At 41.5% G+C, this 24,375-nt stretch overlaps 1 protein-coding gene and 1 non-coding gene across 2 annotated transcripts; one reads left to right on the top strand and one right to left on the bottom strand.

Moving 5' to 3' along the window:
- Positions 1 to 443: 443 nt before the first annotated feature.
- On the bottom strand, positions 444 to 14,536 carry PRDX1 (peroxiredoxin 1). Its single transcript, XM_060625291.3, has 6 exons — positions 14,406 to 14,536; positions 12,279 to 12,395; positions 9,517 to 9,670; positions 9,016 to 9,138; positions 8,107 to 8,237; positions 444 to 814 (listed from the first exon to the last, which is right to left on the bottom strand). The coding sequence occupies exons 2-6, from the start codon at positions 12,382 to 12,384 to the stop codon at positions 729 to 731; spliced, it is 600 nt and encodes a 199-aa protein (XP_060481274.1). The 5' UTR covers positions 12,385 to 12,395; positions 14,406 to 14,536; the 3' UTR covers positions 444 to 728.
- A 5,242-nt stretch (positions 14,537 to 19,778) lies between these two features.
- LOC132673954 (U6 spliceosomal RNA) lies at positions 19,779 to 19,885 on the top strand. The gene has a single exon (XR_009608287.1). It is a non-coding gene; the product is annotated as a U6 spliceosomal RNA (small nuclear RNA).
- Positions 19,886 to 24,375: the final 4,490 nt, after the last annotated feature.

The raw sequence follows: 24,375 nt of genomic DNA, 5'->3' as shown, positions 1-24,375 counted from the left end.
TTCCCCTACAAACAACAGGGCAGTTTGTCTCCCCCTCCCCCTTTTAGTTTCAAAGCCTCTAATTCTGATCTTCTACAGAGCCAGTACCGGACATTTAGCAGAAGAGGCCAAGCTTCAAGTTCTCATGCAGCCCTCCCAATAGTATAAATGTCCAAGTAATCTCATTGGGGCCTCCATCTGCAACCTGCAATTTATGCTTCACCTATAGGACAAATTGCAGTGTTTTGACCAACACTGAAGATCTTGCTCTTCTCCCCCAAATGTAGTGAAAATGTTAACACCTGGGTTCAGTTCCTTTCCTGTGTCTACTTGCATATCCCGCCCCCCCCCCCCCCTCCCAATGTAACTTTCTGATTCTGAGGCAGCTATCAACCTTCATTTTACCCTAAAAAAAGGAAAGCAGAGAGTAAATTACTCTTAAAATCAAAGCTGGTGCCCCCTGAAATGAAGACTCAACAAGGTCTCAGTTCAAGTTTAATAGAAACAAAGATCAAAAGTGATGCCCCACTACTGTACACATCAGTTGACTTGCCCCATAGCACAGCATGGGCCATTCTCTCCAGAGGAAGAAAGGCTGGCCTCCCCAACCCCTGCAGGAAAGGCCTGTCCCATCCCATACCACATCTGCACTGAATCTAAAGTCTTGTGTCTTAAGCATGACAATAGTACAAAAGAGATTTTGTTTTCATGGCCAGCCAATGCAGCCGGGCCCTAAAAAGGCCCAGCGCTCACTTCTGCTTAGAGAAATATTCTTTGCTCTTCTGGACATCAGGCTTGATGGTATCACTGCCAGGCTTCCAGCCAGCTGGGCACACTGCAAGAGAAGAGTACTATCAATTAATAACCTGCTCAGTGGTGAGTTCCACCCTCCTCCCATGGACAAATGGGTGACAGACAAAAGGCTCAAAACCAAATCTGATACCTTAAGAGGCTGAACACTCAGGAACCAGAATACTTATGCTATAGTGTGAGATAATTCAAGTCTTTTAGTGCAAGGATAACTACAAACCTAATTCAATCCTCACCACAGCCCTAATGCTATTGTATCTAATTTATTCATGCAGCACCTGAAATTTAAAGAAATTAAGTAACTACTTTACAAGCTTCAATTGTATGCTTTGGTCTACAAATAATCTGCGTAATGCACATACAGCAAAAAAAAAAAAACACATGTATTTGTTAACCGTAGACAGTGGATGAATTGGTATTTGTATTTCCTCAATTATTTTATGTATGCTTCATGTATATATATTTTTTTATATTTATTTATTTTTTGAGAGACACAGAGAAACAGAGCACAAGTTGGGGAGGGGCAGAGAAAGAAGACAGAATCCAAAGCAGGCTCCAGGCTCTGAACTGTCAGCACATAGCCCAACACGGGGCTCCCAAACCGTGAGATCATGACCTGAGCCAAAGTCGGACACTTAACCGACTGAGCAACCCAGGCACCCCTTCATGTGTATCTTTTTAAAAATCTTAATTGCTCTTCAATAAATGGTGCTGGGACCAGCTGGACTTCCACATGAGAAAGAATGAAGGTGGATCCCTATTTTACACCTCATATTTAAAAAAAAAAAAAAAAAAAAAAAAAAAAAATCAACTCAATAATGGGTCAACCTAAAGATAAGGGCTAAAATCATAAACTCTGGAGAAAACAGAACTTCACAACCTTGGATTTGGAAATGTATTCGTAGATAGGATTATAAAAGCACATGCAACAATAAACAGATAAATTTGACTTGATCTAAATTATAAACTTTTGTACAAAGGCTTTTTTTTTAAAGTTTATTTTCATTTATTCTGAGAGAGAGAGTGAGCAGGGAGGAACAGAGGGAGACAGAATCCCAAGCAAGCTCCACAATGTCAACACAGAGCCTGATGTTGGGCTGGAACTCCCAAATCATAAGATCATGACCTGAGCCAAAATCAAGAGTTGGATGCTTAACTGACTGAGCCACAAAGGTGCCCCAAAAAGGACATTTTAAGAGTTAACACACAGAATGGGAATATTTACCCATCATGTATCTGATGAGGGATTAATATCCAAAATGTATAAAGAACTCCCACAACTGAAGACATCCAGTGAACTCGCCTGGGTGACTGTCGGTTAAGCATCTGACTCTTGGTTCTCACAGGGTTCGTGAGTTTGAGCCCCATGTCAAATTTATGCCCCACTTGCCAATTCTCTCTCTTCCTTTCTCTCCCTGTCCCTTCCCCACTTGCTGTCTCTCTCAAACTTAAAAAAAGAACTTTTACCAAAAAAACCCCACAAAAAACAAAAAAAAACCTCCCACAACTCAACAAAAGACACCCTAGCTCAAAACAGGCAAAGGACTTGAGTGGACATTTCTCTAAAGATATGCAAATGGTCAATAAGCACATGAAAACATGCTCAATATCACTATTCATTAGGGACATGCAAATCAAAAGCACAATGACACCTCTTCACACCCACCAGGCTATATAGCATTTATTAAAAAAAAAAAAAAAAAGAAAGGAAAAAGACCAAGTGTTGGCAAGGTTGTAGAGAATCCTTGATATTACTGGTGGGAATGTAAAATGGTGCAGCTGCTATAGAAGAGAGTTTGGCAATTCTTGAAAAAGCTAAACAGAACTACATGACCCAGCAATTACACTTCTAATGTAAATACCCAAAATAAATAGGAACAAAGATTCAGATACCTGTTCACCATTACTCTAGCAGCATTATTCACAACAGCCAAAAGATAAAAAACTGTGTCCATCAAGAAATGAAAGAATAAATAGGACATATATACATAAAATGGAGTATTATTCAGCCTTAAAAAAGAAAGTTTTGATACCCACTGCAACATGAACCTTGAGAATCTCGAATACATTATGCTAAGTGAAAGAAACCAAACATAGATGGACAAATATCGTATGATTTCACTTACATGAAATATCTAGAATAGACAAACTCATAGACACAGAAAGTAGAATTTACCAAGGGCTGGAAGGAAAGGGGAATGGGGAGTTAATGCTTAATGGTTATAGCTATTTGGGATGATGAAAACATTCAGAAAGTACTGGTGATGGATACACAAAATTGTGAATGCAATTAATGCCACTGAATTATACACTTAATGACAGATTAGGCCACACTGTATTGCATTAAAAATCTAAAAACTTTAGAGGTGCCTGGGTGGCTTAGTTAGTTCAGTGTCCGACTCTTGATTTTGGCTCAGATCATGATCCCAGGGTTGTAGGATTGAGCTCTGCGTTGGATTCCATGCTGAGGGTGGAGCCTAAGATTCTCTCTCCCTCTGCCCCTCTTCCCCAGTTTACAGGCTCTTAACAAAAAAACAAAAAACAAAAAAAACCAAAAAAAACCAAAATCACGATTTGTCTACATACCAAGAAATAAGCTAAACAAACAAAGCTAGGACTGTGTAACAACAGTTAACATTAAGCTGCTTCTTCCTTCTGACAGCCCTTGGAAGATCTGAAGATAGCAACCAGTTTGCCTCCTCAGTGTTAACTGCCAAACTGGACAGCCTGAAATACATGGGGGCAGGACCCCCATAACAGGCCCTATTTGTCTAAGTAAGTGCCTTCTACCCCATGGTAAACAAAGGTCTGCATTTGAATCTTTCATACATTTATGCAGAAAGCATAGCTTTTAACCTTTTCCTATAATCCTGAGCCAGCAATGCTCCTTGGGCTAACCTGAGGAGAGAGAAGCAAGGAAACCAATCTCTGATTTTTCACTTCCATTTGCTATTCCATCTTCTAGGAGACACATAGTCACCAAGTCCAATAATGAAGCAGCAAATCTCTCTTGCTCAAGTGAGAGAAGGGGAGCCCCTTTCAGTCCAAGGATATCATAGCCTTAGATGTCACTCTGCAACCAGCTGTCTGGGAACAAAGTGTAGATGGACCCAGCTGCCATCCATTACTTTCCTGGAATCTTCACTTGATTGTTACAATTATTAGCTTTATTAGCACCAAAGGGTTAAAACACAGGTCCCTAAAGCATAAAAAAGCTAGAGAACAAAGAACAGCAAATAAGCAGAGACCAGGCAAGAGCCAGCCAAAAGTTTGACAGTAGATGTGAACAGGGAACCAACAAAGTTGGTCTTAGAAAACATATAACCTTTAAAAGAAAAGCCCAATTATAAATCATGACACAAAGATAGGAATAATGAACCAGAAAAACCTTGCCAACTTATTCTCATGGGCAGTAAAGGTTCATGGCACTTAAGAATATATGTTAAAAAAAAAAAAAAAAAAAAAAAGAATATAACCAGTTATCAGTGACAAGACAGAAAGAACCACACTTGCATGTTTCACTCATACCCAGCAGTGTTGGTTTTCTCAGAACATGGGGTACAGAAGAACTGGTTAAGCCCCACATAAACCACCTTTCAAAATAGCATGACTCTCCAAGGAGAAAGTGACATAGTCATGGTAACCTCAGTATAAGAAACTTCCAAAACAGCCCTCAAGAGGGACTTTTTAGCATTTTAAAAATTAAAAAAAAAAAAAAAAAAAAAGAACAGCTGTGAATTTGGTTTGGTTTCCACATTTACTATTAATAAATACTGTATTTAAAATATTCGTTTGAGTCCTCAAAAATAACAACGTGGTTTCTCAACTACAGAAAACAAACTGAGGGGCACCTGGGTGGCTCAGTAGGTTAAGCATCTGACTTCAGCTCAGGTCATGACCTCAATTACTCAAGTTTGAGCCCTGTGTTGGGCTCTGTGCTGGCAGCTCCAGGGCCTGGAGCCTGTTTCTGATTCTGTGTCTCCCTCCCTCTCTGCCCCCTCCTCCACTCACATTCTGTCTCTCTCTCCTTCAAAAATAAACATTAAAAAATTAAGAAGGGGCGCCTGGGTGGCTCAGTCGGTTAAGCGGCCGACTTCGGCTCAGGTCACGATCTCACGGTCCGTGAGTTCGAGCCCTGCGTCGGGCTCTGTGCTGACAGCTCAGAGCCTGGAGCCTGTTTCAGATTCTGTGTCTCCCTCTCTGACCCTCCCCCGTTCATGCTGTCTCTCTCTGTCTCAAAAATAAATAAACGTTAAAAAAAAAAAAAATTAAGAAAAAAAACAGGGTTACTGGAAGGAATGGAGGGGCAGGATATGGGTTAAATGGGTGATGGGTATGAAGGAGGGCACTTGTGTAGAGCACTGGTATTGTAAGTGATGAATCGCTAAGTTTTACACCTGAAACGGTTACATTATGTTAACTGGAATTTAAATAAAAACTTGAAAACACAGGAACATAGAATATATAAATATAAATGAAACTGAATTTCACTGTATACCTAAAACTGACGTTATATGTCAATTACATCAAAAAATAGAAATGTAGAGTTATCTGTCAAATAACACACGCTAAGTACCTCACATACCATGTTTGGTATTCATACGCTCTCAAATGGCAATTATCATATAAATCATAAAGGCTACACACAACAAGCCATGCCTGTTCTAGTGAGATGGAAAGAAGAGACCAAGACTCTGAAGAAGCAATCTTCAGTTATGAAAGCTTGGGTTCAAGTCTCACCTATATGCAAGGTGCTAGGAAGTTCAATAAAGGGCTTTAACAACACTCCTCAGCAACTTCTTTGTGCTGAATCTCATCCCCCACCAGGAGGCAGTCTCAGCAGCAGTCAGCTCCTTCAATCCACACAAGCTTCCGCAAATGGTGCCTTTGGGTATCAGCGCTCATGGATTCATACTAGCGTTCCCCTCTAGCCAAACTATCACTTTTCGGTTCCCCTAAGAGACCTCATCAATTCCAACTCTTATCAACTTCCATGTTCTTTACCACAAAATCAGAGGTGAAATGGGCCTTAGAAAACTAGTCTGAACTATTTATTATCTAGAGAAAGAAAATGGAACGTTGTAAGACAAATTTATTGAAGTATACTTGTGCACCTGATTTGACATCAGTAGCACTTGATCACAACTATTCTGTCCTTAGGGCACCTGGGTGGCTCACTTGCTTAAGTAGTCTACTTGGGCCCAGGTCATGATCTCATGGTTCATGGGTTCAAGCCCCATGTCTGGCTCTGTGCTGACAGCTGAGTCTGGAGCCTGCTTTGGATTCTGTGTCTCCCTCTCTGTCCCTCCCCTGCTCGTGCTCGGTCTCCCTCAAAAATAAACATTAAAAAAAATTAAAAACAAAATAACTATCTTGTCCTTCTCATCCTCAATTATGTTAAGCTTGGAAAGGTGTAGGCTTCAAGATCTCCATTCCCCACATACCCAGCACCTGTAGCCTCAGGAGCTAAGTCTTAAAAAACTAAACTAACTCTTAAGATAAGGTTGTCTCATTCCAGCAACAACTATACTCCAGTGAGGGGGAAAAAGTAAAAAAAGCTACAGCCTTGGGGCACCTGGGTGGCTCAGTTGGTTAAGTTTCCCACTCTTGATTTCAACTGAGGTCATGATCTCAAGGTCTGTGAGATCAAACCCCACTTCAGGCTTTGTGCTGACTGCGTGGAGCCTCTTTGGGATTCTCTCTCCCTGTCTCTCTCTCTCTCTGCCCCTTCCCTGCTTGTGCACATGCTCTGGCACAGTCTCAAAAACTTAAAAAACATCTAGGGGCACCTGGGTGGTTCAGTCGGTTAAGCATCTAACTTTGGCTCAGGTCATCTCACAGTTTGTGGTTTTGAGCCCTGCATCAGGCTCTGCACGGACAGTATGGAGCCTCCTTGGGATCTCTCGCTCTCCCTCCCTCAAAATTAAACTTAAAAAAACAAAAAAAAACAAAAAAACAGCTACACCCTTACAAACTCAAAAGCTGGGATCAAGTAGTTCAGTACTTTATCATACTGCAGTAAGAATATTATTAGAAGGAGGAGCGCCTGGGTGGCTCGGTCGGTTGGGCGTCTGACTTCAGCTCAGGTCACGATCTCGCGGTTCGCGAGTTCGAACCCCGCATCGGGCTCTGGGCTGATGGCTCAGAGCCTGGAGCCTGCTTCCGATTCTGTGTCTCCCTCTCTCTCTCCCTCTCTCTGCCCCTCCCCCGTTCATGCTATGTTTCTCTCTCTGTCTCAAAAATAAATAAACGTTAAAAAAATAAAAATAAAAAAAAAGAATATTAGAAGGAAAGTACTAATGCTGGATAAATAGGAAAAGAAAGGTCTACACTCTCTAAAATGCTAGGTAAAAAACCCTAAATTGAATCTCTTTAGTGATGTGTAGATTCTCTAAGGACAACCTTGTAAAACATTATCTTTGGGGTACCTGGGTAGCTCAGCCAGTTGAGTGCCCAACTCTTTCTTTTTGGTTCAGATCATGAGCCAAGGGTCATGGGAATGAGCCCTGTGTCAGACTCCATGTTAAGCATGGAGTCTGCTTCACATTCTCTCTCTCCCCCTGCCCCCTCCCTCACTCACAGGCATTCTAAACAAAAAATTAAAATTAAAAAATTTAACAAAAAAGTCTTTGATCCTCAAATGTCTAATGAAGAACCTGGATATTTCATTTGAAACCCTCTATCCCTAACCCTCTTCCTTCAAAAAAGTTTTAAACATTTACATAATTTGGTTATTTGCAGAGCGTAATTCTTACAAATACAACAACAACGCTGTACAATAAAATGTTTTTTATTTTTTAGAATGTATTTAAGAAGATTAAAAAAAAGTATTAGCTGTATCTGTCCATTGTCCTTGGGCAAGTTATCTTAGCCCTATTTATATTTTCCAAAATTCAAAACTGGTCTTAGATTTGTGTTTAAAAAGGATCATAAAACAAATACGGACCACAGGGATTAAGCTCCTCTCCCAATAAACACTTGTCAAGAATGGCATGCTTTATCTCTAGATATAATTCTCAAGCCTTTTGTTTTGTCCTTATACACCTATGAAATCCTCCTACACTCCTTTAATAACTTAAAGGCTTCAGCAGTGATTCTAAATGAGCAGGGCAGAAGCTGGGAATGTGGAGCTGGAACAAAAAACCTTTATATTCTCTTCCCCAAGCTTTTCCATTATCTCACCCCCACAACCCAGTATAATGCAGAGACTTCAATTTCTTGGAGAAACAGATTTTTCTCATTTGGTAGACCATGTTCCTGCCATCTTTCGTATCCTACCACCATTCTATTGTCAAGTCACTAGGTGAATTGGCTTACCTTCCCCATGCTTGTCAGTAAACTGGAAGGCCTGAACTAGTCTCAGAGTCTCATCCACAGAACGGCCGACAGGAAGGTCATTTACTGTGATCTGTCGAAGGATACCTTTCTCATCAATGATAAAGAGGCCCCTGGGAAGAAGAGATTGAAGGCTTGAGAGAGATGCAATTATCAGTTTGGAAACTGCTTGCAATGGAAATGAAAACGTGCTGGCCTCCCAGACGTGCACTGGCTTTGCCTCTAGTGAAGAAGCATCCCCCGCCAACCCCTGCTCAGTTGGAAAATCGTACTACTCTCGACCTTCAGGTCTTAGGCATACAGATGAGGAAGGAGAGAAAGAGGGAGGGAGAGAGAGAAAGGAAAGGCAAGAAAGAAGGAGATTAGATCACCATGCTGTACACTTTAAACACATGTAGTGATGGGGGAGCCTGGCTGGCTTAATTGGTAAAGCATATGACTCTTGATCTCAGGGTTGTGAGTTCGAGCCCCACGTTGGAAGTAAAGATTACTTAAAAAATAAAATCTAAATTTGGGCTCAGGTCATGTCATGGTTCGGGAGACTGAGCCCTTCCATCAGGTTCTACACGCTGAGCATGCTTGGGATCCTCTCTCCCCTTCTCTGCATCCCCCTTACTCATGTGCTCTCTTCTCTCTCAAAATAAATTTAAAAAATAAAGTAAAAAAAAAAAAAAATAAATAAAGTAAAATTTAAATAAGTAAAATTAAAAAGTTAAAAATAAACTTATTCAGTAATGTAGGTCAATTATTTCTCAGTAAATTAACTGGAGGGGAAAAAAAAACACACACACACAGAAGAGTCTACAGATCAGGGTCCTATCTTTCTCCAAATAAAAAAGGCCCTCAAGTCAATCAGATAATTTTGATGACAGCCCACTGGTAGGTATATACCTGAATGAGATGCCTTCATCAGCCTTTAAGACTCCATAGTCCTGAGCAATGGTACGCTTGGGGTCTGATACCAAGGGAATGTTCATGGGTCCCAGTCCTCCTTGTTTCTTGGGTGTGTTGATCCTACAGCAAAAGGCACACATACAATCACATTCATTTAAACTCTTGTGTAGCAAAAGCATTAACTGTTTCTATTCCTTCCCTTTTTCAACATTCCTAATGTAATGTGAAGTAACTGTAATTTAATCCCCAAAAGACTTCAAACTTTTTCCAGCAGTAAAGTGAGTGCCTGAAGACAGTTAAGGTCACCAGGATACTCAGCTGCAACCCAGGTTGCTTCTTCTTTGCTGCCAGATGAGAGCAACAAGAAGTCACAGCCGTTGCACACTCCTTCCATCAGAAGCCAGAAGGCAATACTTGAGCAAGTCTATTATCAAAGCCTCCAGTCCCAGTTGCGGCTTAGTTCAAAGTTCATATGCAAAAGTTGACCAAGAGATTTACCATGCCAGGTGACAGAAATGAGAATCCACAGAAGCACCAATCACTTGGCAGTTGAGTTTCTTAAATTCTTCCGCTCTGTCACTGAAAGCAATGATCTCCGTGGGGCACACAAAGGTGAAATCAAGAGGGTAAAAGAAGAACACAACGTATTTTCCTGGGGAGGGAGGGGGAGGAAAAGCCACAAGTTTGCCTTTGAAACATACTTCCTTGCTTTACAAAGGGCACCTGGCTGGCTCAGTGGGTGGTGTGTGTGACTCTTGATCTCCCAGCTTTGAGTTTCAGCCCCCTGTTGGGTGCTGATATTTAAGATAAAACCTTGGGCCACCTAGGTGACTCAGTCGTTTAAGCATCTGACTTAGGCCCAGGTTCAAGCTCTACTTCTTTCTCTCTCTGCCCCTCCTGGGATTCTCTCTCCCTCTCTCTGCCCCTCACTTGTGCCCTCTCTTTCAAAATAAAATATTTTTTTAAAAATAAAAACCTAAAGGCATTTTTCTCTGAGGAAAAAAAGCCTTTTTATAAACAATTGCTAAACACCAACACTCAACACAGATGTCTCCTAGCAGCTACTTTTAGAACATCTTGTGGCAGGAAAGCCTGTATTAAAAAAAGTTCCTTTCAGTTCTGTGCTTTATTTTCCTGTCTCCTCACTAGCTGCCAATTATAAGATAAACACCGTTCAGTTTGATCTGTATCTCTAGGTAGTTAAAATTAGCACAGGAGGGGGGCACTTGGGTGGCTCAGTCCATTGAGCTTCCGACTTTGGCTCAGGTCATGATCTCAGTCTGTGAGTTTGAGCCCTGCATCGTGCTCTGTGCTGACAACTCAGAGCCTGGAGCCTGCTTCAGATTCTGTGTCTCCCTCTCTCTCCGACCCTCCCCCTTCATGCTCAGTCTGTCTCAAAAATAAACATTAAAAAAAAAAAATTTTTTTTTTAATTAGCACAGGAGGGGGCCTGAATGGCTCCGTGGGTGAAGTTGGATTAAGCCTCCGATTTCAGCTCAGGTCATGATCTCCCCGTTCCCAAGTTTGAGCCCCACATCCGACTCTGTGCTCGGAGCCTGGAGCCTATTTCAGATTTGGTGTCTCCCTCTCTCTCTCTCTCTCTACCCCTCCCCGCTCACACACGGTCTCTCTCAAAAATAAACATTAAAAAAAAAGTTAGCACAAACACCAAGTTCTCCAATGAAGAAAAGCAAAACCAAGGATGCAAATACCTACTAGATAGCCTAATGCCAATGATTACAATTAGCCCACAGGAGAAGCTCAACTACTGGATTCCATGCTACAAAGCAATAAAGAAAAACAAAACAAAATGCCTTTTGTGCTTCTTCCACAATGAACCACATCAACGGGACAGGTAAGGTTTAAGTGATCACCTGAATCAGCACAAATCCAACAAGCCTAATAGGACAAGAAAAATTTCTTGAGGCAAAAGTTTCAAAAGTCCTGAAAGGTAACAGGATCTCTAGTGTAAATTTTACTGAGGTCACTCAGATTACCAATAGAAGTAGATCTTCAACTGGCCAATCAGCCTTTCACCACACCTAATGGGCTGAATTATTAAAACAGTTCCAAATATTCACTCATTTCCAGGTAGCAGCAATGTCTGAAAACCAAAGTGAGGTGCTCCTTTTGACATTTACTCTGAAAACCAAAATCAGTAGAAACTCACTCATCTAAACAACCTCTCCAGGGCTTTGCCTAACAAGCACTTTGAAACCTCAGGTCAAGCCCTGGAGGACAGAGAGCAGCTCTTTCTAAACCCTTGGGCCAGGGTCACCTCCCCATGGTGCTACTTATCCTGTTTGCCAGAGGAGCTTCCCTCCATAGGGCCCCTCTTACTTGCTTCTCATTCCAAACAAGTGTGCTGCGTTAGGAAACCTTAGTCACATGTTCATGCAAAAGCCGAGTCTAGGAACTAATTACCACACTACTAAGAAAGGTACACTTAAAACTGGAGTTTCAGGTTCGCATTTCAAGGAATTTGTATCAATTATCCCAGAAAACGCAGCTGTTCTAGGACTGTTAAGGTTTAACACGAAAAAAAAAAAAGAAGAGCCTCATTAGAATTTGCCAAGTGTTTGCATGAAACTGTAACAGGAAGAGTTGTTCCAACTGTACCATCAACTCTTCTCTTGGGGCAAAACAGTCAAGGGAATGTACCTAAGCCTTCTGCCTATTATAGCAGCTGTGCCATACATTATTTCAAAAACTTAATAAGCAGCTTAAGCCCCAAAAACTTGAGCTTTCAATGAAATACTGAGAAGATCTCCAAGACAATACAACTGAGTACTGAGAAGATAACTGAACTAATATATCCAGACATAATGAAGCATGGGCTTTTTCCATAGCAGTCTGAACCTAAAGTCTACCCCCATGAACATGGTTGGTAATCACTACTTCAACATGTAGGTAAACGGCCTCCTACCCTAAAGACAGTGACCTACAATATATAAATTCATTTTACAATCAAACATGACAGATACAGAAACCTAATGAGCCACCTTAAACTGTAAAATAGTTAAGTCTTAATGTTTATTTTTTTAAGAGAAAGAGACCATGAGCAGGGGAGGGTCGGAGAGGGAGACACAGAATCTGAAGCAGGCTCCAGGCTGAGCTGTCAGCACAGAGCCCGAAGTAGGGCTCGAACTCACGAACCAGGAGATCATGACCTGAGCTGAAATCGGATGCTCAAGCAACTGAGCCACCCAGGTGCCCCTAAAGTAATTCAATTTTAATGAATCTAAAGTAATTACTCTCACCTTTGTAGTCAGATAGGCTGATGTCTTTGAACTGGCCATCTGGCATAACAGCCGTGGCTTTGAAGTTGGGGGCAGGATGCCCAATTTTGGCATTTCCTGAAGACATCTTACTATCAGCTGAAAAAGATAAAAGAGGAAATGAATTAGAAACAAGCCTTTTTTTTTTTTTTTTTTTAGATAACCAGCACATTTCATCTACTTAGAAACTTAGCTGTAGAATGATAAAAGAATTGTCCAGTGGCCCTGAACATATACATTAATTTTTACATTAGTAAGAAGCATAAACTGAGCTTTCCATCTTTTGAAACAAAACCAGATACTCCATGTCTGAGTATCATTTTCACTTAAATACAGCAATTTCTTTATAAACTAAAGTAACCTCTATTACTTTTTCTAAAACAGGATTTGTGCAAAGGCACTTTCCTTCTGTATTTTCATTATACATAAAGAAACAAAGGAAGGTTCAGCCCCAAACCTGAGCCCAAATGAACAATGCCAGTGTCTGATTCCTAGATGTGATCATGTTGCCACCCCTTTCCCTGGACTGCACCTTCATCTGCCTTCATAATTCAGGAAGCACACTTGACGTTTCTCCAGGTACATTTGCCCACAAGAGCACACACCCTAAAGCAATCCAATTTTTTAAGAGGCAAGACCACTATTCTGGCATCTACTAAATTCCAAAACTTCAGGGGTTGTGTTTTAAGCACTTGAAGTGCTTACAAAAATGGGTTTTTGACCTGGGGCCAGGACAACGAGAGTCTATTGCCAAAAAGCAATGCTGCACTGGATTTACCCAAGTGGAAACAAAGATAAGGATTTAAGAGCTAACCCAGTACGCCATCAGTTTGAAAGCAGCAAGCTAATTTTCCAAGTCCCAAAGTTTTTTGGTGCATAGCACCACAACCAAAAACGTTGTGAGCATCGATCACTGAAAACTTTTTTTTAATATTTATTTTTGAGAGAGAGCACCAGCGAGGGAAGTGCAGAGAGCCTGATGCGGGGCTCTAAACCACTAAAGGGGAGATCATGACCTGAGCGGAAGTTGGACGCTCAACCGACCAAGCCACCCAGGTGCCCCAATCACTGCAAACTTTACTGCTTAACACACACTTTTAACAACAAAAAAGCAGCGCCTGGGTGGCTCAGTCGGTTAAGCTTCCGACCTGCTTTGGATCAGGTCATATCTCGGCGATCCGGAGTTCGGGCCTCGCTTTAGGCACCGTACGGACAGACAGCTCAGAGCCTGGAGACTGTTTCAAATTCTGTGTCTCTCTCTCCGCCTTTCCCCTGCTCTCGCTCTCTCAAACATAAACATTAAAAAAAAAATTTTTTTTAACTAGTAAGGCACACTCCAACCTGGCGACCAAATATATAGGGTGTGACCAACATAAAGGCCCTTCACGTCCAAACCTGCTTTTCCAGACGGCCCCCACGTCCGCTAAAGTCCAACTTAGCGAGGGGAAGGCTGTTGGACCTTAAGCCCTTTGTGGGCACCCTCCGAGGATCCGCCCCCAAACTCCGCCACACCCCCAAACTCTACTTCTGGTAACCTCCTGCCACTCCTATCATCACCCCAACACTTCGGAAAGCACCAGAAAAAAAAAAAAAATGCGCAGTCTTCACAGAGGCATTTGGGACCACCACAATATTCCGTAAATGAAAAAAATAGATACAGGGAAGGGAATCTTCATATCCGAAACTCCTCATCTAGTCACAGCTGAGGACCGGGAAAAGCCTTTGCCTCTACCACACGTCGGGCGGGTAGCCTCAGGTCAGTTTCCAGGTCCATTCTAGAAGCTTCCCGAACCCGCCGCGCCCAGAAGGCTAGTCGGAGAGCCCACTACTACCACGAGTCCGCCCCGGCGCCATACCAAGCCAATGAGCGCCCTCTGCTCGGGTTGCAGGGGGAAGAGGAAACTCGAGCCGACATTAGCTTCGGGGTTTAAACAAGTCACCGCATCTCTACGGAGGGCCCACTGGAGGGTGTACGTACCACCTAACCACTCTCAAGCGCGCCACACCTCGCCGAGCCGCCTCCCCCGTCACAACAACCCAAACCGAGTAGGGCAGGTCCCCGGATGGACGAGGAAAAGGCGACGACAGGGGTATACGGGCGCCTCTTACCAGGTCTAAAGCAGATCACACCAAAAGCCAGCCAGGAAGAAAACGCGTGAAGCACGCGGGAGGCACTGCTTTTATAGCCTATAGGGCTCTCGCGAGAGTCAGAGAGGGCCGGGGGTGTAAGAGGTGGAGAGAGGAGGGGGATCTGGTCCGAGCCCCGCCCCGATTGAAAGCGCCCCGCCAGGATGAGTCAGCACTTTCCTCGTTGTGGGCGGGCTAGGACGCGGAAGGTACGAATACCCCTCCTTGCCCCCGACCTTTGGGGTCGGAGAGCTGAGAGCTACAGTTTCCAAATCCATAATGCCTCGGTTAATCTGGGTCTCTGTGAGGGGGGGGGGGGGGGGGCGGGGCCCTGCGTGTCTTGCGCTCAAGGCCGAGACCAGGGTCCTGTTGCCGTCCACGGAGGATCACGTCTGATCCATACGAAGCATTGAAAACTATCCAAATGTTTCTCAAAGATTCCACCCCGATCCCCCCAGCCTCTGCCCTATTGCTGATCCTCGGTAGACAACTTCCTTAATTGTTCTGATCACAGGATTGCTGCTTTACTTCTCCCATCCGCTCCTTCCACAGCTGCTGGAGGGAATCTTTTTGAAATCTGATCGTTTCACTCCTCTGATTTGTGGTTTAAAAAACTGGGGCTCTGTATTCAGTTTCCTCAGTTAAAACTCATTGTCATTTTATCTGTGGCCTTCAGGCAAGAGCCTTACTTTTCTTACCTATAAAATGGTTATATTATTAATTCTTTGAGATCATCTTCGTAGCTTACTTAGCAGTTCCTAGTTCTTTTTATACATTAGAATGTTAGCTATTGTTGCTATAATTCTTCCTTGCTCCTAGATTAATTGTAATACCCACAACAATGTGTCGCTGTTTCAAGACTTCAGGCTTTTGTTCAAGTATGAAGAATCCGTTCCCTCCTAGGAGTTGGCCTAGAGAAAGTATCTTTAAAGACTCAGCTGAAGCATGACTTCTCTGAAACTGTTCCTGACCTTGGCTCATCCCCAGAATTTCTCTGAAGCTGTTCTGATTTTTGCTCATCCGCAGAATTTACCATTCCCTCCTTTGTGCCCAAACAATATCCTGATAGCGAAAAGCTATACAAAGTATCTAAGCTATTTTACACGTTTACATGACTGCTGCTTCTTGATAGACTTTCTGGAAAGTAAGGTTTGGGTTACTTCCATCTCTGTATCCCCAAGACACAACAGAGCACCCGCTATAAAATATCAGGCGTATAATAAATACATTTTGTCCCCTTTCTGCCCCCATCTCCATTCCCCCATCCTATTAACTCCCTTGGATGTTATAGCAGAGTAAGAAATGGGAATGTGCTGAGTCATGCCGGTTGAGCATCTCAAAGTGTTTTGGCATTTATCCTACATTGCAACAGTAGTGATTTTTTATTGTTTTTTTTTTTTTTTTTTTTCCTTCTCTGCCTGAGGCTGAACAATTATTTGGCCATTATTCATTTCCTTCCAGAGGCGCAGGGGAGACATAGAACTTCAGAGCTTAATAGTGGATGGTTATTGGGGCACCTGGGTGGTTCAGTCAATTAAGCCTCCGACTTGGGCTCAGGCCATGATCTCAAGGTTCGTGAGTTCGGGCCCAGCTCCAGCTCTGTGCTGACGGCTTGGAGCCTGGAGCCTGCTTGGGATTCTGTGTCTCCTTCTCTGTTCCTCCCCTGCTCGCACTCTGTCTCTCTCTCAAAAATAAATAAAGACTTAAAAAAATATATAGTGGATGGTTATTGCTATAGGCAGTTAAACCAACAACACACAGTCCTACTTCAGCCAGAATAAAAAATGACCATTTATTGTATCTAGCCCTGGGCTAGGCACTTAGGTTTACTTGGGTCATTCAAGAACCAAAAGAGTTATGCTGGCCCAAATAAATCTTAACAGCCTATCCCCATGGAAATAAAAAACTGAGGGGCTCCTGGGTGACCCAGCTGGTTAAGCGTCTGACTCTTGGTTTCAGCTCAGGTCATTATCTCACGGTTTGTGAGTTCGAGCCCTACAGGAGGCTGCGTGCTGACAGTGTGGAGCCTGCTTGGGATTCTTTCTCTCCCTCTCTCTGTTCCCCTCCCCTGCTTGTGCTCTCTGTCTCTTTCTTAAAAATAAATAAATAAACTTTAAGTATATATACAAAAAAATAAAAAAGAACCTGAAATACCAGGACAGAGTTCTGAAAAGAGAAAAAAATCTGTTGAACACTTGCGTAAGCAAGTGACTATGGAATCTCTTTCCTGAGAACAGCAAAGACTTGGAAATGGGAGCAAGGGGTCTTTCTTCTTTATCCTTCTACAGTACCTAATATATACCTCTAGCTCTAAGTTTACACATGATTCTTTTGTCCTTCCTTATTTAACAGTGGTCTGGGAAGGATTTTACTGGTTTTATTTATCTTGTAGTGTCAGAACCTAGCAGAGTAACTGGCATAGGAGGAATGCTTAATTTTGGAATGTACTTAAGATTTTTGAAGGGCGCCTGGGTGGCTCAGTCGGTTAAGCATCCGACTTCAGCTCAGGTCACGATCTCGCGATCTCACGGTCCGTGAGTTCGAGCCCTGCATTGGGCTCTGGGCTGATGGCTCAGAGCCTGGAGCCTGCTTCCAATTCTGTGTCTCCCTCTCTCTCTGCTCCTCCCCCGTTCATGCTCTGTCTCTCTCTCTGTCTCAAAAATAAATAAACAAAAAAAAAAAAAAGATTTTTGAGATGTAGGGTGCCTGGGTAGCTCAGTCGGTTGAGCCTCTGACTTCGGCTCAGGTCATGATGGCATGGCTTGTGAGTTGGAGCCCCATGTCAGGCTCTGTGCTGATGGCTCAGGGCCTGGAGGCTGCTTCAGATTCTGTCTCTCTCTCTCTGCCCCTCCCCCACTCATGCTCTGTCTCTCAAAAATAAATAAACATTAAAAAAAATTTTAAAAATATTTTTGAGATGTGAAGTTAACTTATTTGAACTATGTTTTAGGAAGATAACTCTAGCAGCTGTGTGATATGAAAAATAATGACTGGGAGACAAGAAGCAGAGATCCAGAAGAGAAGTCTCAGAACTGTAATATGACATTGGCAGCAAGATGGGATGAAGGAAAGAAAAAATATTTCCATAGGCCTTGTATTGGATTTAGGGTGAGAAGAAAGAGGAAGTTCAATCCTTCAATCTGATTCCTTGGTTTCTTATCTTGGTGACAAAGGAGTAATGTCATGGGGCGGTGCCTGGGTAGCTTAGTCGGTTAAGCAGCTGACCATGATTCATGAGTTCGAGCCCCTTGTCAGGCTCTGTGCTGACAGCTCAGAGCCTGGAGCCTGCCTCAGATTCTGTGTCTCCCTCTCTCTCTGCCCCTCCCCCACTCATCCTTGTTCTCTCTCTCTCTCTCTCTCTCTCAGAAATAAATACAACATTAAAAAAATTTTCAAAGGAGTAATGTCATTTACCTGTGACATAGGAGATACTAGAGGAGAAGCAGGCTTGAGGTTAAAAATAATAACAAACAAGGGCGCCTGGGTGGCTCAGGCCATTGAGCACCCAACTTTAGCTCAGGTAGTGATCTTGCAGTTTGTGAGTTTGAGCCCCATATCGGGCACCCTGCTGTCTGCTGTCAGCCTGGGACTGTCAGCACAGAGCCCTCTTCAGATCCTTTGTCCTCCTCTCTCCCTCTGCCCCTCCCCTGCTTGTGCTCTCTCCTTCTCAAAAAGTAAATAAAACTTTAAAAAATAAAGACATTTATTGAGTATTGTTTTACAGACAAAATACCTGATGCCTAAAGAATTTAAGTAAATTGTCCAAAGTCACAGCTAAGAAGTGTTGGGCCAGATGCGATCCTAGGCAGCAGAACCATCATGTACAATATGCAAATGTGACATTTATATAGACTATAATGTAAATGGTGCCCCCTGGAGTTGTGCCTTACTGTGGTCTGGCCAGGCTTTGTGACTCTGGAGTCTACCCTATTACTATACTGACTCCTTTCTTTATTTTATTTTATTTTATTTTATTTTATTTTATTTTATTTTATTTTATTATTTTTTATTTAAATCCAAGTTAGTTAACATATAGTGTAATAATGTTTTCAGTAGAATTTAATGATTCGTTGACTCCTTTCTTAATGGAGAAGGTAAGCAGTTTGGTTTGAGGTAAACGACACTAAGATGCTCTTCAGACATCCAAGTAGAGTTGTCCAGAGTTCACCACTGGAGATATAGATGTGAGAATTAGCAGCACAGAGGTTTCGTTATGTATTTATTATTCTTCTATTTACAGGAGGCCTATACTTTGCTAGACATGCAAAGATGAATAAGACACCATGTATTCAGGTGTTGAAAGATCACTAAAGAGTTTGTTAAGGAGGAAAAAAGTAAAGAACGAGTTCCAAGCAGAGAAAACAGTAAAAGAAGTGGGAAAAAAATACAATGTGTATGGGGAAGTACAAAAAGTTCAATATTAGCAGAATGTAAATGCCAAAGACTAGAATGTAGAGACAAAAAACACAGAGATTGGTTATGATGTATCTCATAAGCCAGGATTCTAATTTTATGGGTAAAATTAAAGTGGAAGTATAGAAAGAAATTCAGAGTTTTAAATAAGAGAGTGACCACATTGGGTTGCATTATTGATCATTCTGGCAGCTGTAGAGAGAACAGATTTAGGGGACCAAGAAGATATGGGGTAGGGAGACAAATAAGGAAGCTATTGCCATGACCTTGGAAAAGAGGTGGAGAGCCTAAATGAAGGCAGTAGTGCAGAACATGGAGAGATGGGATTCGAGGGCAGTAAGCAAATTCTGGGCATCAGATATGGGAACTGAAAGCGAGGAATCAAGGAGGAGTCTCAGGGGAATTAGGTGAAGTGTGGTGTGCCTCACAGACATGCAGTGAAACAGAGTTTGGAGGAGATGATAAAGACCTCACTTTGGGGTATGTTGAATTTAGCATTCCAAGGGGGAGATGACCAGTAGGAAGCTAGAAATGTGGAAACTTGTGCCTATCTTGTTCATCACATTATAACCCTAATACTTAGCAGCATGGTCCATAGCACACGATAGATACAATAGGTATTTTTAAAATACATTAATGAATTATATGTGTTCACATCACTTACAATAACAAGGATACTTAAAACTGTGAGAGTAAATTAAAACCTGTAGAAAGAGGTAAGCCAAGACCAGGACTTCTGAGAATTTCTATGAGAATAGGAGGAAGGACAAAGCCATTAAGAGCAACTTAAAAAGAATAGCATTTTGTGGCTGAAGGGTCATTCATGAAGATGGGCTGTTTCTACCAATAATAATTTCCTTTGGTCCCCACCATCAGCACTGAAGTTTCCTACACCTGGGAAAGGGTAACAACAAAATGGAATGGTTTAAAAAGTCAAATAGTGTGCTCGCTTCGGCAGCACATATACTAAAATTGGAAAGATACAGAGAAGATTAGCATGGCCCCTGCGCAAGGATGACATGCAAATTCGTGAAGCGTTCCATATTAAAAAAAAAAAAGTCAAATAGTATACAGACAAGCTGCCACCTGTGAAATTTACTAAGTTTTCTCCAAACTCTTTTAAATGAAAAAAAAATACATATATATCTCTTACTAAGTCGCTGGTTGCTGAAGGCATTAGATAGAACTTTGTTAGGAAGAATTGCTTGGTGTCATGGCAGCAACTGAGAAAATGCTTGCATGAATCATATTTTGCTTTATTTCTTAGAAGTGAGGCCCTTAAATTTTTTCTCTGCCAATTCAAGTAAGTATGGCTCTTTGCTGGGCGAAGCGTTGGATTCCAGTCCAGTTCTTCAGAAGACCTGGCTCCCTCGACCTAGTAGGTTAAAGTAGTTTTCTCAAATATTAGTAATATTAGTAATATGAAGTTCCTTGTGAAAGGAAAAATATTCTTGAGGAAGTCCAAAGTTGGCTTCATTTCTCAAATTTAATTATTTAACTTTTATTACTTTTATTTCATTTTTTTCAGACTATGTAGTATTTTACTTTTTAAAATATATTTTTTAAAACATTATCTATTTACTTATTTATTTTAAATTTTTTTTAAATGTTTTTATTTATTTTTGAGACAGAGAGAGACAGACCATGAGCAGGGGAGCGGCAGAGAGAGAGGGAGATGCAGAATCTGAAGCAGGCTCCAGGCTCTGAGCTGTCATCACAGAGGCTGATGTGGGGCTCGAACCCAGAGACTGTGAGATCATGACCTGAGCTGAAGTCGGACGCTTAACTGACTGAGCTACCCAGGTGCCCCATTTACTTATTTATTTTAGAGAAAGAGTGTGAGCGGGGAGAGGGGCAGCAGGAGAGGGAGAGAATCCTTTTTTTTTTTAAATGTTTATTTATATTTGAGAGAGAGAGCAGGGGGAGGGGCAGAGAGAGACTGAGACAATCTGAAGCAGGGTCCAGGCTCTGAGCTGTCAGCACAGAGCCAGATGTGGGGCTGGAAATCACAAACCATGAGATCATGACCTGAGCTGAAATCAAGAGTCAGCCACTTAACTGACTGAGCCACCCAGGCACCCCAGACTCTGTAATACTTTAATAAGTTGCTCCAGAATGCAATATTGAAAATTATTTGCCTACTAATTTAAAATACTGTTGAATGAAAATGTTTTCCTTAATTACTACTATCTGGCTGCTAAGGAACTATTGCAAGTTAAAATATTCAAGATGAGACTCCTCAAGCAATACTCTCCACGAATATCATCCTAATGCTATAGTGCATCTCCTTCTGGGGTCTGCATACCTATACTGCCTACACCTTGCAATGGTGTCTTGATTCTCCCACCACCTTTCTCCCTTTAAGCTAGCATGAGACACTTGTTCATGAGGTGTTCTTTGACATCATCTGGCCATCACTTAACAAAGCATTAGTTACTGATTAATGAACAGCCTTTGCCCCTTCTTCATAGCTAACTAGATACACCAGGTAAGGCGATTCAGTAGGAGTATAAAGCAGATGCCCTGCAACAGTGATCATTTTAACATTAGGAGTTGCTAAACTAATAACAGCCTGCAATCAACTTATAAACCATTACAGTTAAACCTATAAACCATTAAAATTAAACCTATAAACCATTAAAATTAAACCTATAAACATTAAAGCTAAATGCTTTCTTGTAATTGTAATAACCAATGAAATCATGGAAATCAAAATCATAGAGCAGCATTCAGTTATGATCACATCCAGATGATTCAGAACATGTTTATTTTTATTTTTTTAATTATCACTAAAAGAAAAACACTACATTTAACAGTTCTCAGAGAACACATGAATCCTTAAATTTATAAGAATTCAATTTATAAAGTTATATTTAGGACACAGAAAGACCTACAGATAACCCAGTTGAGAAAAACTATTATCAAGGATGATGTTTGTTAGAATTGAACACAGCTGTAAGTAACAGTTTAAACTCAAGTAACAAGCTTAACCAAATAGGGGATTAATTTTTCCCATTGAACAAATAAGTAGTCCAAGGCTCTTACAGTGATTCCATGCTGCTATGAGGGAACCAGACTTCTTTTAACTTTCTGTACCTAAATTCCTAGCATGTAACTTTTATTCTTACGATTACCTTATACTAAACAAAATGTCTGCTCTACTTCCAACAATACACCTGTATTCCAGGGAGAAGGAAGAGGCAGCCAGAGGGGGGTGGGGACTATAATAAGGAAGCAAAGCACTCCCGGAATCTCTCAGTTTAAATATCTCCTAGAACTATGTCACATGGCTGCTCCTAGCTGTGAGGGAGGCTGGAAATGTGTCTACTAGTTAGGTATATTACCACTCCTAACAAAATTGAGATTCTGTTAGAAAGAAAGGAAGAGAGAAGGACATTGGACAAACTAGATTGACCTTGATGGACTTTGAAAGGAAAAACTTGGGATTCTGAATGTGACCATGCAAGCATGTTGAAATGCTAGAAAAAAAAAGAGCTTCAGTTACTATTTTTATCTTCTACCCTTGATAGAAATGGCAAGTTGTTTTACTAAACTTGCCTTGTATTTATACGGACCTCTGTGTCATAGAACTTTAGGGGGTGATATTCACTTTATGTGTTCCATGAATAGTGCCCCTGGAATTGGGTAACACAGCAACACTATTTGTAGTAATGCTTTTGGTATTGCAGACCTTTCATGAAGTGATATAAAACTCTTGGTTACATGCATGATTAAATATTTATTTATGCACAATTATGTCCTCAAAAAAATATAGAGCCCTAGACCCTCAAAGTTGGAAGGAACCACAGTTAAATAATTTAAAATGAATTTGCCACCATGTGCCATGTACTCTTCTATGCCCTGTCCTCTGTGCCCTATACTTACTAAACATGGAGCTTAACACCCAACCTTCTACCCATTACCAGAATCCCTTCTTCGGTAGGCCTAACAGTCACTTGGTTTTGTCTTGCACACTTCCGTGATAACTGACTTGCAGGTGTTCCTGTTGGTGTTCTCTAGGTTATCTGTGACCCCTAGAAGGGGGCAGCAATTCAGATGCATAAAACCACTATAGTATTACTCACGTGGAATACAGTGGAACGGTCTCCCTGCCTTTGCTTACTCACCAAGTGTCGGGATAGTTTGTTACACAAACACAGGTAACTGAGATCTCATGTAACTCCCCTCAGCCTCAGTTTTCTTCTCATGAAAATGGTATGACAGCATTATCTGTGGCACAGAGTAAGTGCTTAGTAATAATCATTCTTATGATCATCATCATTATCATTATAATCTGTATCAAAATTTGTTGTCTTGCCTCCAATCCATCATTTGAATCCATCAAAATATTAATAAATTTAAAATTGTTGTCTTTTTTTTTTTTTTAAGACAGAGCATGAATGGGGGAGGGGCAGAGCGAGAGGGAGATGAGAATCTCAACCAGGCTCTGCATGGTCAGTGTGGAGCCTGAGGCAGGGCTCAAACCCACAAATCCATGAGATCATAACCTGAGCTGAAACCAATAGTCAGACATTCAACCGACTGAGCTACCCAGGCACTCCCCAAAATTAATGAATTTAAATAGCTCCTTACCTAATCTTCAGTTGAACTTGTTTCTGAGACTACATTGACTTCCACTCATTTCTGGTTTTTATTTCTACAAATCTGACATCCCAATTCATACATTTTCAATGATTCCAACTTTAAATTCAAGTATGATTTGGTATTTGTTATTTTTCTGTCATTGTCCTGTTTTATAATGAACTGCTATTTGTATTTTAAAAAGGTACATATTTAAGATATTAAACTCAATTTTAGACTCCAGTTTTCACCCTCTCACACCTAACTAGAAAAATAAAGTGTTGATTTTTCTTCTCTTCCTCCATCTTCCTTCTCCCCAATTTTAGGAGAACTAGAATGAATGCACAGATACAGTTGAAAACAGAGCAGTAAAGGGGAAGTCCACCATGACATATCAATAAGCTAGACTAACAGCAAGCTTGCAGACTATGCTTATACAATTAAAGTGGGCTTTTACCTTTAGCCACTTGATACCCCAGGGACTACTGCTCAAATCCTTTTTTTACTGCCCCCCCCAACCAAATCCTTATACACATAAGCTTTTATCAGTTATTCCATCAGCATCAGTGCTATCAACATTTTGAGTCTGATGATTCTTTTTTTTTTAATTTTTTTTTAATGTTTATTTATTTTTGAGACAGAGAGAGACAGAGCATGAACAGGGGAAGGTCAGAGAGAGAGGGAGACACAGAATCTGAAACAGTCTCCAGGCTCTGAGCTGTCAGCACAGAGCCCGACGTGGGGCTCAAACTCACGGACAGCTCATGACCTGAGCTGAAGTCAGACGCTTAACCCACTGAGCCACCCAGGCGCCCCTGAGTCTGATAATTCTTTGTTGGGAGGGTGGAGGGTTGTTCAACGCATAATAGGATATTTAACAATACTCTGTCCTCTAGATGCCAGTAGCAACCCTCCCACCCCCACACACATTACCAAAATGTGCCCTGGGGGACAAAAT

This window comes from Panthera onca, chromosome C1, assembly GCF_046562875.1.
Source record: "Panthera onca isolate mPanOnc1 chromosome C1, mPanOnc1 haplotype 2, whole genome shotgun sequence".
Classification (NCBI taxonomy): domain Eukaryota; kingdom Metazoa; phylum Chordata; class Mammalia; order Carnivora; family Felidae; genus Panthera; species Panthera onca.
This window is presented reverse-complemented; position numbering and strand designations above follow the sequence as displayed.

Coding starts and splice junctions, on each gene's coding strand:
- PRDX1 (XM_060625291.3), bottom strand. CDS start 12,384: ATGTCTTCAGGAAATGCCAAAATTGGGCATCCTGCCCCCAACTTCAAA. Junction 9,139..9,516: donor CATTTCTGTCACCTGGCATG/GTAAATCTCTTG, acceptor CTTTTGCTGTAG/GATCAACACACCCAAGAAAC. Junction 8,238..9,015: donor GATGAAGGCATCTCATTCAG/GTATATACCTAC, acceptor TCTTCTTCCCAG/GGGCCTCTTTATCATTGATG.